The sequence below is a fragment of the Lissotriton helveticus genome, chromosome 1_2, assembly GCF_964261635.1.
Source record: "Lissotriton helveticus chromosome 1_2, aLisHel1.1, whole genome shotgun sequence".
NCBI lineage: Eukaryota > Metazoa > Chordata > Amphibia > Caudata > Salamandridae > Lissotriton > Lissotriton helveticus.
The window spans coordinates 268,953,849-268,977,029 of record NC_136058.1 but is presented as its reverse complement, the minus strand read 5'-3'; the positions used below and the strand labels follow the sequence as shown (position 1 = coordinate 268,977,029).

General features: G+C 47.8%; 1 protein-coding gene across 4 annotated transcripts in view; it reads left to right on the top strand.

Moving 5' to 3' along the window:
- MAST2 (microtubule associated serine/threonine kinase 2) overlaps positions 1-23,181 on the top strand; it is a 1,587,681-nt gene that overhangs the window by 1,485,510 nt on the left and 78,990 nt on the right. For all 4 annotated transcript variants that reach the window (XM_078671709.1, XM_078671708.1, XM_078671710.1 and 1 more), the window contains 3 exons: positions 8,827-8,959; positions 10,011-10,176; positions 18,328-18,429. In XM_078671709.1, the coding sequence (XP_078527835.1) occupies positions 8,827-8,959; positions 10,011-10,176; positions 18,328-18,429 (401 nt within the window). The remainder of the gene's footprint in view (positions 1-8,826; positions 8,960-10,010; positions 10,177-18,327; positions 18,430-23,181) is intronic.

Here is a 23,181-nt window from a genome sequence, read left to right as displayed (position 1 = left end):
GGTCATCCAAAGCGGCCTCGATACTGCGGATTCTGTGGCAAGAATCATAGGCACGGCGGTTGCCACAAGGCGTTCAGCTTGGTTGAAATCATCTGATTTTTCGGCTGATTTACAGTCTGCTTTGTTGGATCTGCCTTTCGATGGTGAAGGACTCTTTGGCAAAAAGGCAGACACGGCCTTGGAGAGGTTCAAGGATAGCAGGGCAACTGCTAGATCTCTTGGTCTTCAAGTCAGAGGTTCTGCGACCAGGAAATTCAGAGGTTTTGGTCGCTCTTCCTTTCGTACATTTAGACAAGGTCAGCAGCAGCAACAGCAGCAGCAGCAGAATACCTTGTATAGGTCGTACAGGGGAAAGCAAAGGGCACGTCCTCGAGGGCGTCAGGCCTCTTCCTCCTCCACCTCCTCCAACCCCCCAGCCACGGAAAAGCAGCCCTAGATCCGCCATTCAGGATCATGTGGGTCCGGTGGGTCCGGTGGGGGGCCGGCTTACCCACTTTCTACGGGATTGGGAATCGGTTACATCAGATCTTTGGGTTCTCAATCTCGTAGAAAATGGGTATGCCCTTCCCTTTCGGGAGTTCCCTCCCAATTACCCTCCTTGCCAAGGATATTGCTCGGAGGAACATCTGTTGCTTCTTCAGGAGGAAGTTCTTACTCTATTGAAGAAGGGTGCGATAGAGGTGGTCCCAGAGCAGGAAAGGGGTCAGGGATGCTACTCCCAGTATTTCCTGATACCCAAGAAGGATGGCAGGCTTCGTCCAATCCTGGATCTCAGGATCTTGAATTTGTATCTGAAGCAGGAGAAGTTCAAGATGCTCACCCTTGCTCAGGTTCTTCAGGCTCTGCTGGAAGAAGACTGGATGGTGTCGCTCGACTTACAGGATGCGTATTTTCATATCCCAATCCTGAAGTCGCACAAGAAGTATCTCCGTTTTTCGGTGGGATCGCAGCACTATCAGTTTGCGGTCCTTCCATTTGGTCTTACTACTGCGCCTCGAGTCTTCACCAAGGTGATGGCAGTGGTGGCGGCGCATCTCAGAAGATCAGGGATTCCTGTATTCCCTTATTTGGACGACTGGCTGATCAAAGCAGAGTCGTCGGAGAGAGTGCTCCATCATCTGCAGGAGACAACCCAGTTGTTGTACAGGTTGGGTTTTTCGATAAACTTACCCAAGTCTCACCTGGTGCCCTCCCAGCGCAACCTGTTCATAGGTGCTGTACTGGACACAACTGTATGTCGTGCATTCCCTCCCCCTCAAAGGATTCGCGACATACAGGAGATGATTCCTTTATTTTACAATGGAGCGGTCGTTCAAGTCCTGAAGGTCCTTCGCCTGCTCGGTCTGATGGCTTTTTGCATTCTGTTGGTCAACCATGCACGCTGGCACATGAGGGCGCTCCAGTGGTGCCTCCGCAGGCAGTGGTATCAGCACAACGGAGATCTCAGGGAGTCAGTGAGGATCTCCAGAGAAGCTGCGGCGGATCTGTCTTGGTGGGGCGTGGAAGGCAACCTGTCTCAGGGGAAGCCTTTTCAGTTGCCTCCTCCAGTGGCCACAGTGATAACGGATGCATCCACTCTAGGGTGGGGTGCTCATCTGGGGGATCTGGAGGTCAAGGGTCTTTGGTCTCCAGAGGAAAGGTTGCTTCACATCAACCTTCTAGAATTGCGGGCGATACGTTTGGCGCTCAAGGCCTTCCTCCCTTCCCTTCGCGGTCGTTCGATCCAGGTCCTGACGGACAACACGACCGTGATGTGGTACGTCAACAAACAGGGAGGAGTGGGGTCGCAGTGTCTCTGCAGAGAGGCTCTGCGTCTCTGGTCCTGAAGATTTGTCTGATGGCAAATCATCTGGCCGGGGTTCTGAACGTTCGTGCAGACCGTCTCAGTCGGCAGTTCTCTGCCGACCACGAGTGGAGGCTTCACCCGGAGGTGGTTCACGACATCTTTCGGATGTGGGGGACTCCTCGGGTGGACCTGTTCGCCACTCGCGAGAATGCTCACTGCCTGTCGTTCTGCAGTCTCCAGTTTCCGATGCAAGGAGCCTTGGGGGACACGTTTCAGTTGAGTTGGGGAAATCAACTCCTTTACGCGTTTCCTCCTATACCTTTGATTCCTCGGGTTCTGAGGAAGATTCGCCAAGACCGGGCCCAAGTCATATTGGTCGCCCCGGACTGGCCAAGAAGGGTGTGGTATACAGATCTTCTCCACCTCTCCTCTCACCCGCTGCTCCGTCTCCCTCTCAGGGCAGACCTCCTCTCTCAGATGGAGGGGCAGGATCTACACCCCCACCTCCAGACATTACACCTTCATGCCTGGAGATTGAACGGGGCAACCTGAATTCCTTTTCCTTCCCGCCTGACGTTGTGGATGTCATTGTATCCACCAGGGGTGACTCCACTAAGTCTATCTATTCTTATAGATGGTCGAAATTTGTCACGTGGTGTGGGGAAAAGTCTATTGACCCTTTGAGAGCCCATTTGTCTGATGTTCTCCAGTTTGCTCTTTTTCTGGCACAACAGGGACTTGCGGTTGCCACAGTGAAGGGCTATCTTTCTGCGCTGTCGGCATTTCTCTGCTTGCCTGACCAGCCATCTCTTTTTAAGTCTCCTGTGGTTTTAAGATTTTTGAAGGGCCTCACAAATAAGTTCCCCCTTCTCCTTTTATTGTGCCTCAGTGGGACTTAAATCTTGTATTGACTTTTTTGATGGGTGCTCCCTTTGAGCCTCTTCACAAATGTCCCATGAGACTTCTTACTCTTAAAACAGTCTTCCTCGTTGCAATAACCTTGGCAAGGAGGGTAAGTGAGCTTCAAGCTCTTAGTTTCAAGCCCCCTTTCTTGACCATTCATGCTGATCGAATGGTTCTTAGGACCAGGGCTGCTTTTCTGCCTAAGGTGGTAACTCCCTTCCATTTAGGACAGTCCATTACCCTACCTACCTTCTATCCTCCCCCTCACCCTTCTAAGGAGGAAGAGAGACTGCACCGTCTGGACCCCAAAAGGCCGGTGTCTTTTTACTTGGACAGATCTAGAGACTTTCGTTTGGATGACCAGCTCTTCGTTGGATTTGCTGGCTGCAAGAAAGGAAGAGCGGTCCATAAAAGAACCTTGTCGAGATGGATCGTCCTCTGCATTAAGATCTGCTACTCTTTGGCCGGTAAGGAACCACCAGAGGGTATAAGGGCTCATTCTACAAGAGCTAAGTCTTCGTCCTCAGCTTTGGCTAGAGGGGTACCGGTTGAGGACATTTGCAGAGCCGCAACTTGGGCCTCCCTCCACACTTTCGCAAAGCATTATTGTTTGGACACTGAGGTGAGGAGGGATGGCCACTTTGCGCGCTCTGTCCTCCAGGATTTCCTGGTCTAGAAGAGTGGACACCCTTCTCCGGGAGTGGGGACTGCTGTGGGACTCTATTCACAAGGTGAGGAATCCACACGGCAGATGTATCTATCAGAAGAACAAGTTACTTACCTTCGGTAACGCTTTTTCTGGTAGATACAATATCTGCCTGTGGATTCCTCATTGACCCACCCGCCTCCCCGTTGTCCACTCTTCTATACCAGAGTTACTGTAATGTAATGTATATATATTTTGTTGTCAGGGAAATGTTTCTATTGCTTTCCTGCATTTGCTTTACACTGTGTGTTTTGCCCTTACTATTGTGTACTGTGTATACTGTATACCTTTCTACTGTCATTGGTCCGTCCGTGTGCCTCGATGGCACGGAAAAAAGGGCGGAACTGATGTCATCACGCCGGCGTGGGCCTATTGTAGACGTCGGTGATGTCAGCAGAGTCGCGAGCGATGTCGTGTCTCTATGACGTCCGAGTCCACGTCGGCGCGAGGCTACAAAAAGAATTTCCGAATGTTGCTGACGCAAGGGGATATTCACAAGGTGAGGAATCCACAGGCAGATATTGTATCTACCAGAAAAAGCGTTACCGAAGGTAAGTAACTTGTTCAACAGGCACTGATTATTTTTTTTTCTTTTTTGGAACCAACATTTTCTTGCCGTCTTCTAATTCAAAGAAGACTAGACACATATAAGTGTGCTGTGCAGTGGATGTTACATATCTCTTCAAAAGAAAAGATTTTAACATGCAGTGAATGAAAGCGGTATATCAATTCAATTCAAATCTTAATTCGATCTATGTACAAATAGATCATAAAAGCACAATTTCATCAGTTAAGTCACAATAACAATGAATTTCATAAAATCAAAAACATTTTTTAAAAAAGTATTACACTTTTTGTTAATTAAAACCAAGATTATCTGTACATTTTGATCCTTGAAGGCTAAAAATTCATAGCAGCAAGCCCCTCGCCCTTCTGTTTCTCCAACAAGCCCACAGGAAGGATGCTATCATAAAACAGACGTGGGGATTAGGAAGAACTTAAAAAAAATACAGTGCCACTCTGCATTGCGAACATTTTTCTCACCTTAAGATTGGGAGGAGGAACCCCTCTCTTTCAATGTGATAAAACCTGCAAAACAATACTAGGGGTAGGTCAGACTGGGGAGAACAGTTGTAACATGGCAGGGGCCCAAATCTGCATGCTTAAGCCTCTTCTCTGGGAACCCAAACATCAGGGGAATTAGGTTCAGGCGAAAGTGCAGCAGAATAAATCTGTGTTGAGCTACAGTAACATAGGAAAGATAATGATAGCCTTCCTCCAGTCTTGGCAGGATTAGATAGTAAACTGTGAGCGCCTCTAAATGCCTGTTCTTTTCCCTGCGGTCACAGTTTGCCTTCTGTATGTAAAGAACAATTATTTTCCATTTGGAAACCTTACTATATAGCAGAGGTCTTCAAACTTTTTGATGCCGAGACCCCCTTGTAAAACCTTTTTAGGCGTAAGGACCCCCTTCCGACAAAAGTTTCTAGAAACTGGTACTCCTCATCATCAACTTTTGACAACCATAAATGCGCCTGTTAGACCTCATCACATCCATCCATCATTCATCCACCCACACTTTCACACATCCATTGATCGACCCTTTCATCCTTCCATCCATACATCCATCCTTCATCCATCCACCCTTTCATCCTTCCATCCATACATCCATCCTTTACCCATCCACCCTTCCATCCATCCACCCATCTTTCATCCATCCACCTTTTCACACATCCATCCATCATTCATCCATGCAACCTTTTATCCATTCATACATCCATCCACCCTTTCATCCTCCCATCCATACATCCATCCTTCATCCACCCTTTCATCCTCCCATCCATACATCCATCCTTCATCCATCCACCCTTTCATCCATACATCTACCCACCCTTTCATCCATCCATCCACCCATCATTCATCCCCCACCTTTTCAGACATCCATCCATGCATCATTCATCCATGCAACCTTTTATCCATCCATACATCCATCCACCCTTTCATCCATCCATCCTTCATCCATCCACCCTTTCATCCTTCCATCCATACATCTATCCTTCACCAATCTATCCTTCATCCATCCACCCTTTCATCCTTCCATCCATACATCCATCATTCATCCATCCACCCTTTCATCCATCCATTCACCTATCATTCATCCACCCATCTTTTTACACATCCATCCATCATTCATCCATGCAACCTTTCATCCATCCATACATCCTTCATCCATCTACCCTTTCATCCTTCCATCCACCCTTTCGTCCATTCATCCTTTCATCCGTCCATCCTTTCATCCATCCATCTATCTACCCTTTCATCCATCCACTCATCATTCATCCACCCACCTTTTCACACATCCACTTCAGCCTTACATCAATCCATCCACCCATCATTCATTCACCCACCTTTTCACACATCCACTTCAGCCTGACATCCATCCATCCACCCATCATTCATCCACCCATCTTTTTACACATCCCTCCATGCATCATTCATCCATGCAACCTTTTATCCATCCATCCACCCTTTTATCCATCCATCCACCCTTTCATCCATCCATCCTTCATCCATCCACCCTTTCATCCTTCCATCCATACGTCTATCCTTCACCAATCTATCCTTCATCCATCCACCCTTTCATCCTTCCATCCATCCATCCATCATTCATCCATGCAACCTTTCATCCATCCATACATCCTTCATCCATCTACCCTTTCATCCATCCATCCACCCTTTCATCCATCCATCCACCCTTTCATCCATCCATCCACCCTTTCATCCATCCATCTATCCACCCTTTCATCCATCCACTCATCATTCATCCACCCACCTTTTCACACATCCACTTCAGCCTTACATCCATCTATCCACCCATCATTCATCCACCCACCTTTTCTGTGCCTCTCTCATGGGGGGGGGGGTCAGTATCTCTCTGCGTCGTCTTCCTTCTTCTTTCCCGCTCATGGGAGGGCATCTCTGTGCCTCCCTGCTGGGGGCGGGGGACGTGTCATGGGACCCACAGCTCCAGGCGCACAACATCCATTGAACTCACAGAGCTACACTACAGCCTGCTCCCCCAGCCCCCCCCCCCCCCGCCCGCTCCGTCCCCCCCCAGCTCGTGTATGTGAGCCCGGCTGAAACAGCTTCAGGGACACACACAGCCACACTGAGTACTTGACAGGTCTTTAAAAGACCTTTTACTTGTTAATGAGGTGTTGATGTTTTTCACACCTCGGTGTGAATTAGGCCTCTGCGGTGAGCACACTCAGTCAGCCCAATGCCAGGAACTGCACTCTGCAGAATCTGCGACCCCCTTCCCAGGACTCCACGACCCCCCTCGGGGTCGCGCCCCACAGATTGAAGACCTCTGCTATATAGTGTGGGGTCCCTAAAGAGTTCCCCCTGCCCTATTGCATTTAGTTCCGCCTCCACATATCTAAGCCATCCAATCCTGCTATGTCCCTCGTACCCCAGGCAATTACCAATGATGCGTTGGGTTAATTTGACAGTTGTCCTTCGCCAAATCAAAAGCCACAAGCAAGAATGGGAGGCCCAATTCAAGATGCAGGATATAATTGGATGTTGAGGATGGCAGTGAAACCCATGACTTAAAGAAAGTATCTTCCACTTTCTGCATTTGATCGATTTGTGCCATTCTCCAAACTCCGGCCCCATAGGTTGCTGCCGCTTTTGTTTTGGCTTGATAGATCTTTTTTATTGTTTCCAAAGGACTGGCTCCTAATTTTTTAGGAACCCCTTAATGGCTTGAAGACCTCTCTCCATGCCCCGGGCTCTTGCTGCCATCAGTTTGTTCCAGGAGTGCTTACTATCAAACAAGATCCCCAGGTATGGGAAGGAGTCAACCACCTCGATTTTCTTTGAGCCTAGAAGGAAATATAGGATAAAGACGTGGGGGAACCCAATATACCCTTGGAGGCTTGGGCAGTCAAAGTAAGTATAAGTAAGAGGTGCCTGCAAGGGATTTTGTTTTAAGATTCTTACTCAAGTGTATTATAGACAAAATTACTTAATGGTTCAATCCAAATTGATCCTGAACCTTAGAACAACCAGTGCAAATGTCAATTGAAAATAATTCACATTCAGCAAAATGAGAAGATATTAGAAAAACACGGGAATATCTTTTTACAAAAATACAACATTTATATATAGATAAAATTCAAAAAGGGTACAGTTAACAGAAAAGCAAAACAACATGAAAGAGGAATATACAAATCAACCTGCAATTTATGTATGTATACCTCTATTCCAAAAATAATTAAATCAACATGTCTAAAGATGCAGAGTACAGTTACTGGTGTACAATCAATATTTAGGAAATAGATGCAGAAGTCGACGTTTCAGTCTGTCGCGGCGTTAGTCCGTCAGACCATCTTCAGGACATTCATTCAGTTTGCCTATATCAAAGACCCTTTGTCATGGTCCGGTAAGAAAATGGGACCCGAGATGAGTCTTGGTATAAAGACAATTTCACCAAGAGACTTCACTGTTGTAAGGATCATTAAGTACGAAAAAAAGTAGGGCTTGAAGAGGAAGAATGTATTGGTCAATTTGGTCAGTATGTAACGTAATCACTGGCATCTGTCCTCCCTACCCCATTTCTCCCACTGCAGTCATTATTTACGTGTTTGTCTGTCTATATGTTACAAATTGATTCACATAGACAGTGGTAGAGATGATCAGAGTTGCTTTAAACTTGATTCACTCCAGAATTCTTAATATTCTCAGTCCGACACTTAGATACAACCAGGACAGAACCACGAATGTGCTATCAAGCACTGCCAACCGCACAGGTCCTACTGTCTACTCATAATACCAACAATACAGATGTTGTTCTCCTAGCAGTACTTCGCCCCATACTTCCAACTAACCAGGATCAGCATTTTCATTTTATTTTTATTATGAGCTTTGAAAAAGTCCCAGGCCTTTGCACCACGAAGGGGGCAAAACACGTGTTGGCTGTACTAGAATTTCTGGAAGCAAATCAATACAATCACAGTAACTGGGGTCATCTCTAACACCTTGTATACGACTCAATATGTACCATTTAGAATAACGTGTGCGTGCGTGTGGTGAAGGCTGTAGCTTGACTATGTGAGTCTTACAACAGACAACAAACCTGAGCTCATACTTCGGCAGCCTTTCTAATATTTTGAAGCAGACATGCACTGAATGCACTGTTACACTAATGTTATGGGGGCAGCGTAGCAAGAAGAATAGAATTTCAATGATTGTACTCCACGTGATATTGCCGCAATGTCATTAAAGCGTTCATAGGCTTATTTAACAGCTATCCTGTTGGTTCCAGTACATGGGTCGGGCAGTTTATTTGTGTGTTCTGGATTTGTGCCTATTTTTGTATCCTCATTTAACTATGCCATTCTGTAAGTAGTGCATCTCTCTCTTCCAGCCTGCTGATTACATCAATGGGTCACATTAAATTGACAGATTTTGGGCTTTCAAAGATTGGACTCATGAGTCTAACTACAAACCTGTACGAGGGACACATCGAGAAAGACACCCGAGAGTTCCTGGATAAACAGGCGAGTGCTGAATTACACACATGCTGGTGTGGTATGGTTTAAGCCTCTTATCGACCACAGACCATACTCCCCACTGGGATCAGTGTTACATTGACCTGGAAGAACGTAAACTGATGGAATTAATCTTACCCACAGGCAATTGTTTTGGGCCTTGTTCAGGTCCACCATCATATTTGTTTTGCTCACCTTACCATTACAGCCCTTGGTTCTACTCCATTAGAAATATGCCAGACTGAACTGCTAAACTCCATCCCCCACTGCATGGAAATACTAGCAAACCAGGCTGGTATCCGACTCACTAGGCCTCATCAGTGTGTTGCATCCGGAGTCCTGGGCACAGGGATCTAGAGGACAAGTACTTGTGCATACTTGTAGCACTTGGGGCATCTATCTCACTGAGAAAAATACCAAAAAAGTGATGAGTGGAATACTTAGATTTATCTCTTAACATTTAGTCTCATCTGGAAGAGCACACGTAGTGCAGTTATCACACCGACCTGACACTGTAAACATGAAGAGATCTTGGCTCACAAACCAACACATTGTAAAAACTTTGTTGTGTTCACACACAAATATGGAGAAGGTAAATTTGAATAAAATGTTCAAATGTCACTTTTGGGAATTGCCCCCCAGCCTTACCCTATGAGGCTGAAGGGCTCTGCTGAGTACTAGCTTAATTTCTGAGCTTACCCCTGAAGATACTGAGCGGCCATCATACAAAATAAATAAGCCCATATGCTTATCTGCATGATCTTTGTCTGTCTCTCTCTAATATGGATCATATACTATATATCCGTGTTTCGTAGTTTTAGTATAAGATATAATGTTCTACATTATTTTATGAATGCTTTAACAAGCATCATAACCTTTTGACTTAAAAATGAATATAGCACTTTAGTTGGTGCTGTATCGCTGGGCGAAGAAATAGTTGAAAAAGTGTAGGTTGTGGATGGGGATGGGGTGGGCAGCAAGGGTGGGTGATGGTGCCAGGCCATGATCTGGTTTTACAATGTATTGTCTTACAGGAGATGTCTCTTCTCTTCTTTCACAGGTTTGTGGTACACCGGAGTACATTGCCCCGGAAGTGATCCTCCGACAAGGCTATGGGAAGCCGGTTGACTGGTGGGCCATGGGCATTATTCTCTATGAGTTTTTGGTTGGCTGTGTCCCTTTTTTTGGCGACACTCCTGAGGAGCTTTTTGGACAAGTTATCAGCGGTATGTAATCTTTCAGTTTTTAAAACCCACACTCACAACACCTTATTTAAAATCCCAGGTGTGTAAAATGTTATGTTATGTTATGTTAGCTTTAATTTATATAGCGCACGGCTACTCAACAAGAGTGTCCCGGCGCTTTCAGAGGGCGGCTCAGCAATTAAAAAACATAACAGTAGACAAACAAGAAAAGAAAAAAAGGAATAAAGAAAAAAAGCAACCTAAAGATTAAAAAGCCAGGTCTTCAGGTTTTTCCTGAACAGGAGCAAACTAGGAATGCTGCGTAAAGCAAGGGGCAATGAGTTCCACAGCTGGGGAGCCTTAAGGCTAAAGGAACGACCCCCGATGCGAGCCTTCTTCACGCGGGGCACCACGGCCATGAACAAAGATTCCGACCGCAACGAGCGGGCCGGACAGTAGAAGGCCAGTCTGCGCTGCAAATACTTAGCTCCGGAGCCAGAAAGTGCCTTATGCACTAGCGTCAACGTTTTGAACATTATCCGCTTTCGGATGGGGAGCCAGTGAAGTGACTGTAGCACCCCAGATGTTCTTGCCCGCCTGTGAAGGCCGAATATGGCGCGAGCCGCAGAGTTCTGCGCCACTTGCAGCCTTTGGATCAGATACTCCGGAAGCCCTAAGTAAAGAGCATTAGCATAGTCCAGTCTAGATCCTATAAGAGCTTGGACAATGATCTTCCTATGCTCCTCTGTAAGCAGGGGTAGGAACTTCCGAAGCATCTTAAGGATGCCAAAACAGGTGCCCGTCAGACCAAGAATGTGCGATCTGAACGTAAGGCCGTTATCGACCTTGACTCCCAGATTTTTGGCAGCCAAAGATGGCTGGGCGGGGGGGCACTTATCAACTGGCCACCAATCACGCCATTCCGGTTCCGAAGCACAGCCAAATAGCAGAATCTCAGATTTACTAGAGTTGGCCTTAAGACCATTCTGCTGAAACCAATCAAAGACCCTCTTCAGGCATCCCTGGATGCTCTCCCCGTCAAATGACTGGTCTTTCCTGCAGGTGAAGAGGAGCTGAGTGTCATCCGCGTAGGACACGATCTGGGCCCCCGAGGTCTCCACGAGTGCCGCCAAAGGGGTCATAAAGATGTTAAAAAGTGTCGGGCTCAACACAGAACCCTGTGGAACTCCGACTCCCAGTGGCGGCATCTCAGCGGAGCTCGAAGAAGCCCAGACCGTTTGTCGGCGGTCCTCCAAAAACGATGTAAACCATTTGAACACCGTCCCCCTCAGACCGATGTCGTAAAGTCTGGTGAGTAAAGCCTCGTGGGGGACGGTGTCGAAGGCCGCCGACAAGTCCAACATGACAAGCACAGCCTTCCCCCCTGCGTCCAGAGTCTCGCGAATGACCTCTGACACCTCAAGAAGTGCCATCTCCATGCTCAGGTTAGACCGAAAGCCGGATTGCGAGGGATGCAGGAGATCATTTGATTCGAGGAAACCCGAGAGCACGCCATGCACGTGCTTCTCCGTGAGCTTCGCAAGGGCCGGAAGAAGAGAGATTGGCCGGTAATTGGCCAGAACCCCGGGATCCAATCCCGGCTTTTTGAGGAGGGGGATCACCATCGCCCTTTTCCAGGACAAAGGGAGCCGCCCCTCTCTCAAAGATGAGTTCAGGAGAGGATTCACCAAGGGGTTCATCAGCGGCGCCATCCTGGCCAAAAATTTGGCCGGGCAGGGATCGAGTGGCAACCCAGACTTGAGAGTGGCCAAAAGTGCAAGGGAAGCATCTGAGGAGACCGGCGGAAACTCAGCCAAAAAAGCCTCTGGCGTAGCCGTTGGAGCTCGTCCCCCCCGATGCTAACAGCCCCATCCACCACCTCAACAGAGAAGGAGGCCTGGATCGTTCTCATTTTATCGGTGAAAAACCTAGCCAGGTCACTGACCCAGGTCTCAGATGAGACTGCTTGCTGGAGATTGGACCTAGGGGCTGTAAACTCCCTGACCACGGTGAAAATCTCCTTACAGGAGTTGGCGGCCGCCTCAATCCTCCTGGCGAAGTACTCTTTTTTTGCGCACAGAATGTTACGATGGTACGCTTTAACCGCCAACCTATAAGTCAGTCTGGCCTCCCCGTCATACTGAGAGCGCCACGCCCTCTCCGCAACCTTGCACAGGCTGCGTTCGGTACGCAACACCCCCGTAAACCACGGCGCAGACTGCCGCTTGCCCACTGATCGAAGAACTCTCACAGGGGCCAGGTCATCCAGCCTCTCCAACAGCCACGCTTGCAAAGTCTCAGTGTCCAGGTTCAAGTCACCCACGATGGGGCAGGGATGATCAGCAAACGCCCGCGCTAGCAGATCAGGCGTGACTCTGTGTAACGCCCTCGAAGCAGCCCCAGAGTGAATCGGAACGCTGTTCATCACCACCCCCTTTTCTGAATCGTTTTTGGCCACTATAGGTGTGGCAGGTTATACTCAGACATGAGTCCCTTTCTCACTGCTCCATCAGGATTCAAGCAAGCCGGGCCGAAGAGGCTGAAATGCCAGAAACCGGTCCCCGGTAGCTTGTCTCCTTTCTGGTGAAGAATTGGCTTGGTAGTTTGGTCTGCCCTGTTCCCATGATGCACTGGGCCAGGGACAGACTAATTTGCATATAGCCAGGTTCTGAGCTGGGATGGGGCAGTGAGATAAATAACGGTGATGGATCAAGCCCTGATCTTTGGACTGGGTAAGAGTGGTCTGCTTAATTCAGACACTCTGTTCATCACCACCCCCTTTTCTGAATCGTTTTTGGCCACTATAGGTGTGGCAGGTTATACTCAGACATGAGTCCCTTTCTCACTGCTCCATCAGGATTCAAGCAAGCCGGGCCGAAGAGGCTGAAATGCCAGAAACCGGTCCCCGGTAGCTTGTCTCCTTTCTGGTGAAGAATTGGCTTGGTAGTTTGGTCTGCCCTGTTCCCATGATGCACTGGGCCAGGGACAGACTAATTTGCATATAGCCAGGTTCTGAGCTGGGATGGGGCAGTGAGATAAATAACGGTGATGGATCAAGCCCTGATCTTTGGACTGGGTAAGAGTGGTCTGCTTAATTCAGACACTCTGTTCATCACCACCCCCTTTTCTGAATCGTTTTTGGCCACTATAGGTGTGGCAGGTTATACTCAGACATGAGTCCCTTTCTCACTGCTCCATCAGGATTCAAGCAAGCCGGGCCGAAGAGGCTGAAATGCCAGAAACCGGTCCCCGGTAGCTTGTCTCCTTTCTGGTGAAGAATTGGCTTGGTAGTTTGGTCTGCCCTGTTCCCATGATGCACTGGGCCAGGGACAGACTAATTTGCATATAGCCAGATTCTGAGCTGGGATGGGGCAGTGAGATAAATAACGGTGATGGATCAAGCCCTGATCTTTGGACTGGGTAAGAGTGGTCTGCTTAATTCAGACACTCTGTTCATCACCACCCCCTTTTCTGAATCGCTAGATAGATGATCACTCCCTTGAATGAAAAATCTGGCCAGTCTATGATCCGACCAGAGTACCGGGAGCAGTTCTATATCCGTGAAATTGACAGATTTTTTTCGAAAACTAAACGAGATATGGCTATTAATGAAGTTATGCTGTTTTTGGTTGATAGTTTTGTAAACTTTTAAAAGCCTTCTGACAAGTCTAATAGTGCTCTTGTTATCTCTTCATTCCATGTCTGTTATCAGATGAGTGAATGCTGTCATTAATCTAAAGTTTACTTTGATCTCTGTGCTACTCTTTGCATGCTTAGAGTTCTCATAACATGGTATATGGCTGAAACAGGAACATGGGCATGCAAATACAACTCCACTCCGATTCCCTGAGCTGTGGAAGATCCCCTGGGCTGTTGTACAGCTCGACTCTGGTTCCTTGTGCTGTGGTACAGCTCGGCCTTGATTCCCTGTGCTGTTGTACAGCTTCACTCTGAGTCCCTGTGCTGTGGTACAGTCCGACCCGGGTTCCCTGTGCTGTGGTACAGTCCGACCCGGGTTCCCTGTGCTGTGGTACAGTCCGACCCGGGTTCCCTGTGCTGTGGTACAGTCCGACCCACATTCCCTGTGCTGTGGTATAGTCCGACTCGGATTCCCTGTGCTGTGGTACAGCTCAACTCTGGTTCCCTGTGCTGAGGTACAGCTCGGCTGTGATTCCCTGTGCTGTGGTACAGTCCGACCTGGATTGCCTGTGCTGTGGTACAGTCGACCTAGATTCCCTGTGCTGTCATACAGTCCGACCCAGATTCCCTGTGCTGTGGTACAGTCTGACTCCGATTCCCTGTACTGTGGTCAGTCCAACTCTGATTCCCTGTGCTGTGGTCAGTCCGACCCGGATTCTCTGTGCTGTGGTACGGTCTGACCCTGATTCCCTGTGCTGTGGTAGGGTCTGACTCTGATTCTCTGTGCTGTTTTGGCTGCTGTGGTGGGTTTGGTGTAGCAGGCGAGTGGCGCTCAAATAGGTAGCTAGTAGGAATAACTAGGCAAAGGATGTCATGAAGAGTATGGTGCTGCCAGGATAGGGGAAAACCCAAAACCCCTTAAAGAGTGAGGAGCTGAAAACCCTTCCCTCTGTAACAAAGATCAAGAACCTGGGCACACATAAGATTATCAACAGTATATACAATAATTAGTAGTAAGTGTAGTCGACACCGGATATTCTTCTTGAAGATTTTAATACGTGTGGATGTTCATAAAAATGAGAGACAAACGCCAGCTGTGCTGTTGTTACCGGTCCGACCCTGATTCCCTGTGCTGTGGTCAGTCCAACTCTGATTTCTTGTGCTGTTGTACAGCGCAATTCAGATTCCCTGTGCTGTGGTACAGCTCGACTCTGCTTTCCTGTGTTGCACTGCAGTCAGACTCTGATTTCCAGTGCTGTGGTGCAGCCTGAATCTGATTTCCAGTGATGTGGTGCAGCCTGACTCTGATTTCCAGTGATGTGGTGCAGCCTGACTCTGATTTCCACTGCTGTGGTGCAGCCGGACTCTGATTTCCAGTGATGTGGTGCAGCCTGACTCTGATTTCCAGTGCTGTGGTGCAGCCGGACTCTGATTTCCAGTGCTGTGGTGCAGCCTGAATCTGATTTCCAGTGCTGTGGTGCAGCCTGACTCTGATTTCCAGTGCTGTGGTGCAGCCTGACTCTGATTCCCAGTGCTGTGGTGCAGCCTGAATCTGATTTCCAGTGCTGTGGTGCAGCCTGAATCTGATTTCCAGTGATGTGGTGCAGGCTGACTCGGATTCCCTGTGGTGTGGTACAGTCTGACTCGGTTTCCTTTTGATTTGTTTTTTGTTGAGTGGGCTATAAGTTTGTCCAGGTTTATTCTGTAGTTGAATCATCGAGCTTATTTTTAAATGTTTTTTTTCCATTTAATGCATTGTGAACTGCACAAAGGCTCAACTGAGCACTTCTAGAGAAAGTGATTGTAGCATTAAAAGTTGGAACTAGAACAGTGTTGTGTATGGGCCCACTTGCACACAAGGTACAGGAACCAACATGTGAGGAGGCGAGGGCGTAAAAACACTCACTTGGGACAGTGCTAGGCAGCACAGCCCAGCACACAGCCTTCATATCTCATGATTTAAGTGAGGCAAGGAAGCAGAAAACTGGTGGAGCTGAAAAATTCCCCCAGGTGTCGTTTTAGGCAAGACAAGAGCATAGGTTTCAACGGATGCCTGCTCAAAATGGTATCCACGCAAACTCTCTAAACAAAGACATTTTAGTTTGTAGCACTCGCTGATCAAGCAGGCACTGAGGTATCCCAAAAACATACCTCCTGCACCAACTTTAAGGTATTCTGCGGTTACTTACTTCTCACACACAACAGCCCAGACCTTTAACTAAAAGTAAACTGATTTCAGAATAGTGTTCATAAATTGCTTAGAAAGGCCAGCTACCATGTCAGTAAGAAATGTGGTAGAGGAGAGATGGGTCATAAATACCTAAATTGGCATTCTTACCCTCTGTTGAGGTCCGAGTAATGCTGTTCTGTAGAGCGACAGAACATGGTAACTGTGGACAGTCCAGTCCAAATTTCAACCTTCGGAAACTGTCTTATTCTTACATCTATCTCTTAAAATATACTTGGCAGACTTTGCATCCTGTGGTTGTAACTTGAGCAGCTTAGATCCATTCAGTATTCATATATTTTGCGGACACTTGGTAAATGAGAATATATACATATATATATATATTTTTTTTTCTTAAACTTTATTTGTAAATTTTCGAATCAAACTGAGCGGTCATATACAGAATCCTTCGAGACAATATCCATTGGCTTATTTTCATTACACGCATTAGAGACCCAAGCACTTTGCACAGTTGAATATACTTTACAATTTTCATGGCTCAGCAGCAATTCTAGCATCATATACAGTTAGGGTTGACACAAGCACCAACGTTTACATACTGTTGCTACCATCAGACTCACAAGCCTGTTCACTACCTGTCCCTGTTGGGTTCAGCAATTCCCTGCATACCTCTCTCCAACTTACTATGTCCTCTTCCAACTTTTCATCCTTGTGGCAGGCCTTCATATGTAGTTCCTCCGCCACAGACCACTCTCCCACATCTCTCATCCAGTTCACAAAAGAGGGAGCCCACTCACCCATCCAGCAAATGGCGACCCTCCGTTTAGCCAACACTAGCTGTAGTAGCTTGTTAGCCATTTTCCATTTTTTGCGTTGCGGTACCAGACCTAGGAGGCACTGTTCAGGCATAGCTTCTAGCGTGATTCCCTCCCCTCCACGGAGCTGCGCTACTACATCAAGCCAATACTGATAAACTTCCGGGCATTCCCACGCCGAACGCATGAACCCCGTTTGGGCTCTATGACATCTAGGACATTCATGCGAACGGGAGGCATTGTTACGGTGGAGCCTCGCCGGGGTCATATACACCCGCTGCAAGAAGTTATAGTGCAGCAACTTCAGCTGGACATTGCAAGACACCTTACATGTTAGCGTACATACTCTCACCCAATCCCTCTCCGGCAACGGTGCCTGCAAATCCTCATTCCAAGCGTCCCACACCCTAAGAGCCAGAGATCCCCAGTTGACCCTCATGGCCTTGTACAACAAAGACACCAGTCTGTGCCCACATCCACATTTTAGCAATATATCTACGGTCTCAGTGGTCGGGGCATATCTTTATAGGTGGGCCATGTCACTTTGGCCAGTTCCATCAGGCCAGCATATTGAAGATATTGCCCCTGTCCCAGGCCAAACCCTTCACACGCTGCTCAAAAGTGAGGTAAGTGTAATTTACATACAAGTCTGTCAATACCATGCAGCCACCCTCTCTCCATGCCTGGAAAGACATGTTTTCCACCATCCTTCTCACAGGGATTAATTGCCCGCTGGACAATTCCGGGTTAAAGGGAGCCCCCCGCCCCCAGCACTCATTCCATAACTTTCTGCCACAAGCAGACCGTTTGCCTAACCACATATGGTAGTTCCACACTCACCCCGGCACCCTCTATCAAAGTCATAGGTAGGTCCCCTGGCTGCACTCGCCCATCAAGTAAACGCTTTTCCCAATTATCACCCTCATCCAACCACTGGACTGCATGCCCCGCCTAATAATCAATATCAAACCTAGGCACCCCTAGCCCCCTAATGTCTTTGCTGTTCTATTAATGTGTTATTCTTTTAAAACGCGCTGTTAAGAGTTTAATGGATTCATTGTTATTACTTTATTTGATGTATGTTGGTGCTATGATTCAATGGAAAGCTTTAAAGAGGGAACAATTAGCTGTTAACCGACCTAAACACACATGTAGGCTCTCTCTTCCATTTTGGCGCTTGGGTTTGCGTTGCAACAAAAAAGTGATATGGACATGTCTGAAATATGCCTTAAGATACATGTATACATTCTTCCACTAGCAGTTTGTCTGCTTCTTGCAATTTTTGCTCATGTCCAGGGCATGCTACACATGGGTGTCACTTGTAACTGCGTGACGTAAGCGGCGTGACTTCTTGACTTATAATAAGTCTTAACATGGTTTGAGTGGGACCAGAGAGCAGAACATGGATGGAATCAGACATTTCCCAAACTGCCGCTTAGGCACAGCCACTCCTCTTGTCATGATGCCTACCAGATGCCTTTTAGTCCTCAGAACATGCTGTATTTCCTTTTCCAGGTGTTCTGTAACACTTGTCTTTTTTTATCTCCTCAGATGAAATTGCCTGGCCTGACGGTGATGAAGCTTTACCTCCAGAATCCCAGGACCTCATCTACAAACTCCTCCGCCAGAACCCACTAGAGAGGCTGGGCACAGGTATGGACACCGTAGACGTATCCATAAGTGCACCTGCCAGGCACACTTTCTCTGCAAACACGTAGGTTCACACGAGTAAAGACAGATCCGGTGTTGAGAATCATTCTGAAGCAGGTCTATGAAGCAGATATTCAAGTAAGGTATTTAATTGAGTAAAATGCTAGTCGAACCTTACCAAGTTTATCAAATGAGGATAACATATAAAATAATTGTAACGTGCTGTTTGGCCCTCCAGGGGTGTTCTGATGAGCATTGTAGGAAGTTGGCTCTATATATACTATACCAAAGTGAGGTATAATGTGCACAGAGTCCAGTAGCTACTCAGAGGTACAGCAGAGGATAAAGTAGAACGTACTTTACTCTCAAGTTAGTGGTAGCTCGGCTTAGCAGTTAGGCTTTTTTCAAGGCAGTGTTTAACATTTATTGTACGCACTCTGGCAAGAAATTAAAGCACACACTCAAAGTCTGAATCCAGACAAATTGTTTGTATGTTATTTTATTCTAGAACCAAGAATCATTTAGTGCAGGTAAGTTTGACAGTTTTGTAAAAGAAGCAATACTTTTCAAGAATGCAGTAATGTTTTGTAAATGCAGTGGTATTATTGTACAGTTTTAAGAATAGTTTCTGTAAATGTCAATCAAGTACAGTTGTATACTTTTATACAGTTCAATGCAATAAGATAAAACTACAATGCAGTCCTGTGGAGAAAAAGAATGTTAAGCAGTTTGCAGGTAAGTACTCGACCTACATCCCCAGGCTTCAGGGTTTGGGACAACACAGGGCAAGGTGCAAGACCAGGTAGGTACTGCATCGCCAGCTGCATTGGGACGGCCGGGTGCAGGCAGACGTCACTGGGCCCAATGTTATCCAGTAGAGCTGGAGGGGTACTTCGAAGAGGCCTGGTTTTGCAGGTAGGTCGTACCGGGGGTTGGTGAGCACAGGGGTGCCCAATGCTTTCCAATAGAGGTCATCGGTTTCAGATAAAGGCTGCAGGTTGTAGGCTTGGACCAGGAGGCTGGGCGAAGGCTACCAACAGCTGGGCAGGTAAGATGGATAGCTGGGGGACACCAGGGCACCATCAACTGGGCCACCTTAAGTCGGGGGGGCAGAGGATGCAGGGGTACATTTTGGTTACGGATTTCCTTAGCTGGATATGGTCAGGGGGACCCTGTGAAGAGAGGCTGCACGCATCGAAGGGGGGTCCTGTAGAGGTCAGCTACTGACGCAGATGAGGTCAGGATCGCTGGGGAGACTTCACAGGAAAGGTGAGTCACTCAAACTCGGGCCGTGAGCATCGGGTGCAGAGTGGTGCAGTATCGTGGATCCCCTGAGATCCCGAGACTGGTGTTGATTTCTTTGATGGACAAATCCAATGTTCACTGGAGATAGGAGTCTTTGTCGTAGACAGCACAGGGGTTCTTGAGGTTGCTGGGTGCAGGCCACGCCAGTTTCTGGAAGCAGGGTCGCTGGAGGAGGAAACAAGCCGGTAGAGCTGGGGCCAAATCAGTCATCGTTATCTTCTTCTCCACTAGTGCATTGCTCTTCGTTCCTTCTTCTTAGGTCGTCGAGGTCGTCGTATCTCAGGAGAAAAGTTCAGAGGTGCCCCTTAATTCTAGACTTAGGGGCATTACAGGGGCTTGCAGATTGGGACCAATGGGTCTTTTCCCTAGTGTGTCTACTCCGCCCTCCAGGGGCAGGGGGCCATATGCTCGTTCTGATTTGGGGAGTCCCCTCATCTTCAAGATGGAGGGGACTGAGGTGTGTGCGCCACTTCACCTCCCCCACCTGAAGGGTGAGATTGGCAAAGGTGGGCACCCCCGTTCCTATATAGGTTTTCCCGCCTATTCTCCCACCCTTAGTGGGGGTTAGAACCGGTGGGAGCCAGCTGCTGATAGCAGCAAAGGCTGAGGATAGCTATAACAGGCAGCAAGCCATTGAAGCTTCCCCTTCGTGGACCCTGCCCATACTGGGGGAGGAGGCATGCACCTCTACCCAGGATGTGCTTTGTTTCAGGGCCCAGAGAGCAAAGGGCTCTGTAGCGGGTAGCCACTCAGGAACCACACCAGGGGTTGTCGTTTTCAAGGGGGCATCGTGAGATTTTCAGAGGGTATCTGTAAGATGCTCTCTGAGTGCATTTTACATTAAATCTGACACTAGCATCAGTGTAGGTTTAATGTGCTGAGAAGTTTGGTAACAAAATTCTCAGTCTTCAGTAAAGCTATTCTGGAGCTGTAGAGTTCGTGCTGACAAACTCACAGCCCATGTACTCAAAAGTAGTGTCACTGCACTTACAATACCTGTGAATGGCACATACCATACACTGTAGGGGCATATTCCTCATTCAGCTATGCCCTCACCTGTGGTACGGTGCACCCTGTCTTTAGGGCTGTAAGGCCTGCTAGAGGGGTGCTTTACCGATGCCTCGGGTAGTAATGGTGGGCATGGCACACAGGGATCTATGCTCTGTCGACTCTTCAGTTTGGTCTGCACCAAAACACGCAGTCTGCAATGGTGTGTGTGTGTGTGTGGGTATTAAGGTGAGGGGTCTCTGAGGGTGGCATAATACATGCTGCAGCCCTCAGAGGCCCTCTCTGGTCACAAGGCCAGTACCAGGGGTACCCTTTTCAAGGGACTTACATGTGGCCCAGGGTTGTGCCAATTGTGGAAACAAAGGTACCGTTTCGGGAAAGAACATAGGACTTGGGAATCTGATTGGCAGTGACCCAGGACACACTCAGTCAAGTTGGCATGCTTCTGGCACAGAGTTAGGGGGTAACCATGCAAAAAGGGGCACTTTCCTATAAGCATTTAACTTTTATTTTAAAAGTAATAAAAGAGGTAGAGGGCCTCTTCTGCCTTTCAACTCCGTTCTCCCGCTGCTCACCTTCTCTCTGACACCAAATAGTTAAAAATGACATTCATGTGGAGGATTAAGAGTAACCGATTTCATTGGGTAAACTGGGATCCCCTCGTCCACTCCGCCCACAATATGGCAACCTCACCTACCACCCTATTCCTTCCAAAGGGTTAAGCTCAGGAAGAGGGGGCAAGCTGGAAGCTCGGTACAAGCTTTTGGTGGGTTTACTTGATTTAAAGGAAAACCTTGACATTTTAGAGCTGTCAGTATGAAAATGGAACACCCTTTTCAACTATGACGATCTTTGTGGGCGAAGTGCTCCACTATAGTGATGTGTGTGTATCCAGCAAGTCCCTGCTTCCAATACTAGTAAAATAGCTCAGATGATGTGTGTCTATTGCAGTGCACTGTGTGAAATCTGCAGGTCATAGTTCTTGAGGTTGGTTTAGAGGAAGTCGCCATGCTTATTTTAGTTTGGAGGGAATTCTAAATTCTGGGGGTTATGCAGGAAAATATGCACTTCTGGCTTGTGTTTTTCTTATAATTTGGACGCTAGAGGTGTAGGGAGACCTTCCGTCTTTTGCCTGATGATGTATCCAGTTATAACACCTTGTATGTGGTACAGATGGACTTCTACGTACTTTGCACTTCCAGAGGCAGTCTTGTTCAATGATTCAGCAGTGGATTGTTGTGATCGCATGTTCTTGCTTTAGAGAGTATACTAGTTTCATAGAGGCTGTTTTTTTTTTTTTTCTTTTCCAAAAACCTTTATTTGAGCAAGCATAGAAAAATACAAGAATGGGCCTACAACCTCACGGGCTGGCCGCTAATATTAAGGCACAAGGCATGAATTAGAATGTACACCCGTGGTAAGGCACAAATCCAGCACAAAGCATTACTCCCAACATAACACAGAGCATTTTGAATTTTTATTTTATACAAAAAGAAAAACAAACACTAAAAAGGCGAATGCACGGTAATTAAGGTCAGCCCAAAGAACGGAGGGGATGGTCCACGGTCAGGAGAACATACCCAGAGCCCTGAGGCTCCAACAAGGTCGGGGGGGGGGGGGAGCAGCGGGGAGAATCGGAAATTCAAAAAACAGTATGAAAGGGTTCCGGGAACGCTCGCCTAGGGAGATAGGACAACCCCAGTAGTGCCCACAAGGGGAGGGGTACAGATATCCCCACGATATTCATTCCACTGGCCCCAAATCTTCGTCCACGCCCTGGATCTGCCCCTGGCCACATAAACAGTCTTCTCACGAAACATGGACCAGTCCATGTTGTCCTCCCATTTCGAGACCTCAGGGGGCCTGGATGCGCCCCAGAGTTGTGCCACATCCCGTTTCGCAATCATGTAACCCAAGGTAGCCCATCTGGTCTGGGCCACAGAGTAGTCAGTGGGCTCCCAAACATTTAACAGACATCGTCGAGGCTCCGGCCGCAGGGCCACACCAGTCACATCAGTCATCACCTCAAGCACAGCAGTCCAGTAAGCCGCTACAACCGGGCACTCCCAAAGAATGTGCAAAAAGGTAGCACTCAACCCACAACCACGCTTACATAACCCATCCAAGGAAAAGCCCATCGTCACCAGACGCGGACCAGTGACATACACTCGATGAAGGATCTTAAGTTGAACCAAACGGAGACGGGCAGGAATGGCTACCTCCTTGGGAGAAGAGAGTGCCGATTGCCAATCTTCATCGTCTAGTTCCAACCCATCGCCGACCCAAGCCTCCCGAAGTCGGACCAATAAATCCGCCCGATTATTGATCAGCTTCTTATAGATCAGGGAAATAGTGCTATCAGGCAGGTGCCCATCAAGGACACGATCTTCGAGGGGGGAAGACTCGGGCGGGGCCTCATCAGGAGTCAAAACGGAGGCGAGG